Source organism: Octodon degus, unplaced genomic scaffold (genome assembly GCF_000260255.1).
Source record: "Octodon degus isolate 3935 unplaced genomic scaffold, OctDeg1.0 scaffold00011, whole genome shotgun sequence".
NCBI classification, from domain to species: domain Eukaryota; kingdom Metazoa; phylum Chordata; class Mammalia; order Rodentia; family Octodontidae; genus Octodon; species Octodon degus.
In genome coordinates, this window is record NW_004524587.1 from 7761698 (window position 1) to 7768078 (window position 6381).

Here is a 6381-nt window from a genome sequence, read left to right on the forward strand (position 1 = left end):
AGCTCAGTTCTTTAAGTGGCTGCTTCAACAAAGCAGTCAGGCTCAGGTTGCTGTGGTTCGATCCCCACAACACAAGACAGCCAGTCATGCCTTGAAGGCATTCGGAGCAAAAAAAAAAAAAAAAAAAAAAAAACAAAAAAACACTTCTGCCATTAAGGGCCGGGAGATGGCTCAGTAGGATAAGTGCTTGACTGGCAAAGGCAAGGATCTGAGTTCAATCCCCGGTTCTGCAAAAAAAAAAAAAAAAAAAAACTGCGCTCAGAAAAATCCACAATATGAATTAAAGCACCAGGAAGATGATGGCAGACATTCTGAATTAGCTGAGGTGCACTGTGTCCTGACTGGGTGACCTTGGACAAGTCCTTGAGACAGACTGAACCCAAGTTTCCTCATATTCACCAAGTAGGCATCATGGTTCACACCTGCTACTACACAGATCAGTGTACCAATGAACAAACCCCCCATGCGTGAACTTGGCTTGTAAGCTCTACATGCCTGTAATCCCAGCACTTGGGAGGCTGAAGCAGGAAGCCTGCTGCAAGTTTGAGGGCAGCCTGAGATATAGAATGAGCTCAAGGCCAGCCTGCACAGCATAGCTAGACCCTGTCTCAAATAAACAACCAAACAGGGGCTCTTCAGCACTGCTGGGGCCTGAATGTACTGAGTCTGAGGTGAGCCTTGGGGTCCCTGTGCTTATCTCTGTCCCCACTGCTTGATACCCAGCATTATTCCCCAGCAGTGTTCCCCAGAAAGTCCAGCCCACTTGCATCTCAGCAGCGTTTCCATGGAGTTGGCCTCCAGCCCTGAGAGGGTGCTGGCTCAGGGGCCAGGAGTCCCCCAAACCCCAGAAAGAAGTGGTTGGTCCTCGAGGCTGTGCGTTGGGATTGCTGCGGCCTGCAAGACAGCACTTAATTCTCTAAGGAACGCGGGCCGTGGTGCAGAACTGCTCTCCGGTTACCAGGGGACTCTGCTGGCCCATGGCCTGGGTGTCCAAAGGCAGCAAGCCAAGGCCATCCATCACATACCCTTCTGCCCATCCGTCTTGCCCTCTCCTGGCCTGAAGTCATGTGGGAGAGGGTGCAGACACCAGGGCTGGTCTCAGCCCCCTACGATGCCCAGAAATACTTTTGTAAGACACCCTTTTCCTCCCAAAGGTGCAGGTTCAGCCTGCTCTCCTAAGAGCCCATTGGTAGCACCTGTCTGGTGTGTGGTTACCTCCTGCCTATGTTTAATTCATGGCTGGGGGTTGGGATGAGTTTCCAAAGAAAGGAGACAATTCTCATGGGGTTTTGCCCAGTTCCTGTCTGCCCCACAGGACACACAGCTGAAGCCCCAGCCTCCTCATCTGGGCCAGAGGCTTGGGAGTGGAAGCTGCCCATGGGCCTGGAGGACATTATCCCAGCCTGGGTACAGCCAACGGCCACTAATCCCCAGCCCTGGAATGTCTGCAAGCCAATCAGCAGGGTCTCCGAGGGCTCCCTGAGGGTGCCAATAATCCTGCAATGATTAGCAGGGGCCGCGAGGTCAGTGCACACTGCTCTGCCTGCTGCTGTGGGGCAGGCTGGCCAGGCTGGGAGGAGGCCAACAATGGAGGCATCCTGGGGTGCTGTCTCTTTTCAATCTGGTGTGGAGCACAGAGGACGCGAGGCTGTTTGGACACACTGAGTACTCACCGGCCTCCCCCTTTTGTCTGCCAGCCCAGCTTGACTCCTTGGGTTTGTGAATAGCTTCATCCACCTCAGGGAGGAGCTGGACGACTGGGCCAGGCTGTCTCTGCAGTGCCTCACAGGCCCATGCCTCAGCTGGCGTCCTTCCCAGGGCCGGGAGGCCAGGGCCATCGGATGGGCCTCCTGTCCATGCTCCTGGCTCTCTTTGGCATTGCCTGGACAGAAGTGTGGCCACTCCAGCTCCCAGAGCAGGCTCCAGCGCCGGGAGGTAAGAACACTGAGGTGTGCGGAGGGGGTGTCAGGGGCTTCTGGAAGTCAAATCTCAGGCCTGAGCCCGGGTTGTGCCGGAGTCATTTGGTGAAGGACCTAAGCCCGGGGTTGGGGAGGAAGTAGGATGAAAGGGATGGGCTGAGGGTTGCAGCAAGAGATGCAACGGCTGAGAGGAGCTCCAGCCTGTGCTTCGAGGATCCCAGGCCTGGGCCCTACCTACACTCTGCCCTGGCCTCTCAATCTCTCCACTGACCCTACCCCAGCACTGTCACAGCACTGGACTCTCTCTTCCCACCTCCGGCCCTTTCCCCACCTTTGGGTCCCCCTCTATCTCTGTGCTCTGCTCCCTCCCACAGACCCACAGTCCATCTATCTCAGGTCTGGTATTCTAAAGGTAGGGTTGACTCTCACCTTGCCAGGAGATGGACGGGCCTAGGTCCAGCTGCAGGGTGGCCTGACCTTCTCTCCTGGCCCCCAGCCCTGAGCAGAAAGGAGAGTTTCTTGCTACTGTCCCTGCACAACCGCCTGCGCAGCCGGGTACAGCCCCCAGCGGCCAACATGCGAAGAATGGTGAGTGCCCTGGTGCTGCTCTGCAGAAAGGACAGGCAGCTAGAGGGAGGGTCAGATACCCCCAGGGGAGTCAGGGGCCTTGAGAATGTCAGGGGTCCTTCTGCCTGGCAGGGTGGGCACAGCCAGTCACGCTGGTCCCTGGGGGACTGAAGCCCTGGTTGCTGGGGTCTCTGCGGCTTCCTCCTTCCCAGGAGGATCTCTGACTAGGAAGCCAGGCCCCTCCTGCCTTGCAGCTGTGTGAAGAACACAGACCTTGGGCCTTCCCTGGCATCCCATTGCCATGGAAACCAGAAGCCATGGAAGGGTGGGGGATCCTCTTCTTGGGGAAGAGGAGCTGTACAAAGGAGTTCAGTAGAAAGGGAGGGTGAGGAGCTGGCGGAAGATGCACCCTGTTGGGCTGGGGGCTGCAGCTGCGGGGAGGGCTGTGTGTGAGCCAGAGCTTGCTCCTTCATTTACCCACATTCCATGGCAGGAACAGGAGCTGAGATGGGGGCAAAAGGCTCTCCACAGCCAGGATGGACATGGATGGAGGCTGAGGGGCGGGTCTGTCACCCTGGGGCTCAGAAATGCTGCCCCCAGCCTGCTACTCCTGCAGTCCCAGCCCCCTCAACAGGCCAGGGAACGTGAATGGGAGAAAAAGGGGAGGCAGGGTTCCCCATGGCTGCTTCCCATAAACTCCTCAGAGGCTGACAGCCTTGTGGGTGGCGACCTTGAGAGCTGGGGGTCAGTTTCCCAGGAGGTGGGGGTGGGGCAGCGCGGAGGAGTCACTGCCCCCTTCCCTGCCCTGCTCCCCTGCCTCTGCTTCCCCTAGGCCCAGTGCACATCTGCTCAGGCAGCCTGAGCCCAGCACCTTGCTCCTGGCATTCACTTAGTCCTTGTAGCCATCTATCCGGTGGGCATTTTATTGCTCATCTTTCTTTTTTTTTTTGGCAGAACTGGGGATTGAACTCAGGCCCTTGCGCTTGCCAGGGAAGCGCTTATTCCACTGAGCCATCTCCCCGACTTTATTGCCCCTCTTTATAGACAATGCTCTCTCCTGGATATTACATGATCATTGGAGGTCTCAGAGCCAGAATGAGATGGCTGCGCTGGAGCAGGTGGCCATGGCATAATGATTGAAGAAAGCCCCCCCCCCCCGTTTCATGGTTGCAAGTGGTGGGGAAGAGCAGGTGCCCAATCCAGAACACTCTGCTCACTAGGCCTAAGTGTTGAGGTCCCAGAGAACGATGACGTCTCATCTCCAACCAATCTCCCCAGGTGCTCCAGGGGGGCAGAGGGCCTAGAAGAACCGGAAAAGAGAAGTGGGCTTCGGGGGCTGTTTGCATCACAGGAGGGAAGCTTAGCCAGGTGGGAGCTGCAGAGTGCTCCTGAAATGGCCAGGGCCAGCTTCACCTAAGGGCAAAACAAGCCAGGCCTACTGGCACATGCCTGTAATCCCAGCACTCTGGGAGGCAAAGGCAGGAGGATCTCAAGTTCAAATCCTGCCTGGGCAATTTGGCAAGATCTTGTCTCAAAAAAGGAAAGGAAAGGGGCTTGGGATGTAGCTCAGTGGTAAAGTACCCCTGGGTTTGATCTCTAGCAACAAACACACACACACACACACACACACACACACACACACACACCCCTGCCAGGCTTAGGTACTACCTAAGGCTTACATTACCAGAGAAAATGACAGCAGAAGCCCACCCTGTCACCTGATTGGCACTGTTTCTTTGGCAGGGCCTGAGGGTGCCCACGTGGGCCTCAGGGAGATGGTGGCTTGATCCTGGGCAGGGCAGGGCTCTGGGTCAGGCGCCAGGTACGAGGCCCACCTGTGCTTTCCCAAGTTTGGAGAGAGAATACCTGGGGTGCCACCTGACCTCCCTGGCCCCACATAGTGAGGGAAAGCAGCTCAGAGCAGTGGGCAGCCAGCAGGACTCCTCACCCTCTCTCCTCTCACCATGACCCCCTAGGTTACACTTGCTCCGAGTAGCAAGGGACCTGGGCCATTGCCCAGCAGCCTCCTCCTTCCCCCTAAGTCTTTCTGTGTCTGTCTGTGCCACCCCAGGACTGGAGTGAGAACCTGGCTCAGCTGGCTCAAGCCAGGGCAGCCCTCTGTGGCATGCCAGCCCCAGCCCTGGCATCTGCCCCACGGCGCACCCCACAAATGGGCTGGAACATGCAGCTGCTGCCCATAAGCTCCGTGTCCTTCCCTGAGGTGATCAACCTCTGGTTTGCAGAGGGGCAGTGGTACAGCCACGAGGCAGCCGAGTGTGCCCAAAATGCCACCTGCACACACTACACTCAGGTGAGTCGCAGCTGAGACCAAGACTCTCATAGGGCTGGGTGGGGCATCTCGGAAGACGCTACACTTTGTCCTAATTATTCGGGTTCTTTTACTCCAGTTTATTTTACTTTACTTTTTGTAACTTTATTTGTTTCCTTGTGGAGTGCTACCAGAGATTGAACTGAGGACTTTTGTACTGCAATATATCCCCAGATTTCCTCTCCTTTTAAATTTTGAGACAGGGTCTCTAAGTCACTATGTTGTGCAGGCTGGGCTTTAACATTTAAACCTCCTGCCTAGCCTCCCAGAGTGCAAAAACAAGTGCTTTCATTGTCATTAGGGCTGTTTTCTATTTCCTGTCATGTGTGAGGTTGTTGGTTTTTTTTTTTTTTTGTTGTTGTTGTTGTTGTTTTTTTACCTTGTTTGAAACTAGCCCACATGCAACATATCAGACCATAAGGCTGTGAGGCCAGCTTCAGGATTCCTTTTCCTCCTTTATGGCCAGCAAGACCAGTGTTCAGATCTGATGGGAAAGGAAACTAGAGGGTATGTGTGAGTTTTTGCTCTTGCTTTTTTTTTTTTTCTTCCCTGATGGCCTGATGGTGGTACTGAGGATTGAACCCAGGGTCTCACCATCTTTATTATTATTTTATTTTATTTTATTTGTGGAACCGGGGATTGAACTCAGGCCCTTGCGCTTGTCAGGGAAGTGCTTATTCCACTAAGCCATCTCCCTGGCCCCTCACCATTTTTAAATTTTGAGACAGTGTCTCACTAAATTGCCCACCTCAAACTTGTTAATTGCTAAGCTCTAACTGGTGTTCCTCCTTCCTCAGTCTCATGATGTTGTTGTTGTTGTTTATTTTGAAATATATACCAAAATATATTTTCTTTACTTCTAAATTATCGTTAAATATTATATTTTATTAATATTATATTAGTTCTATTGAATTAATTCTATTAATTCTATTGAATTAATATAATATAGCCTGTAAGATAGTGATTCTTTGATCTTGGTTGAAACTTGCTTTGTCATTTAGTGAGAACTCAATGCTTTCCAAAGTTCCATAGATTCCGAAAAAGAGCATATTCTCTGCTGTATATGACTATATCTTCACATCTTCCTGCCTCAGTCCAGTCTGGTATTTGTCATTTTTTAGTGGTTACTAGAGAGTTTGCTTAGCTGTTCCTGTGGATGGATCATTTGTGTTTTTTCCAAGTTGTCACCAATTCTAAGACTTTACACTTAAGTTTAAAGACCTACACTCATTAGTTTTGCTAGGTGGTGTACCAACCCAAATTTTAGCAGCCTATGATTTTGCAGACCGGCCTTTGGGATGGGCTCCGCTGGGAGGTTCTCTGGTCTCCACTGGTCCCAGGCACTGGGAGTTAGCTGTCCGGCATGACCTCAAGTGGCTCACTTGTTCTCTAGGAGCCCTCCAAACACCTAACATGCTATCCTGGGCTTGTTCATGGGGAAGCTGGGCATGGTTCTAGAAGCGTGAGTGGGAACTCAAAGTCTCTTGAAGCCCAGGCTATTATTGTTCTCATTATTATTTCTGCTGTTTTCTTTCTTTCTTTTTCTTCCTGTCTGTCTGTCTGTCT

General features: G+C 52.9%; 1 protein-coding gene and 1 non-coding gene across 5 annotated transcripts in view; one reads left to right on the forward strand and one right to left on the reverse strand.

Annotated features, from left to right (window-relative positions):
• Positions 1-1569: 1569 nt before the first annotated feature.
• LOC101560003 (C-type lectin domain family 18 member A) overlaps positions 1570-6381 on the forward strand; it is a 10527-nt gene continuing 5715 nt past the window's right edge. For all 4 annotated transcript variants that reach the window (XM_004625998.3, XM_023709127.1, XM_023709128.1 and 1 more), the window contains exons 1-3: positions 1570-1935; positions 2416-2507; positions 4558-4797. In XM_004625998.3, the coding sequence (XP_004626055.3) occupies positions 1794-1935; positions 2416-2507; positions 4558-4797 (474 nt within the window). In that variant the 5' untranslated portion in view covers positions 1570-1793. The remainder of the gene's footprint in view (positions 1936-2415; positions 2508-4557; positions 4798-6381) is intronic.
• Positions 5194-5324, reverse strand: LOC111815136. Its single transcript, XR_002819920.1, has one exon. It is a non-coding gene; the product is annotated as a small nucleolar RNA SNORA61 (small nucleolar RNA).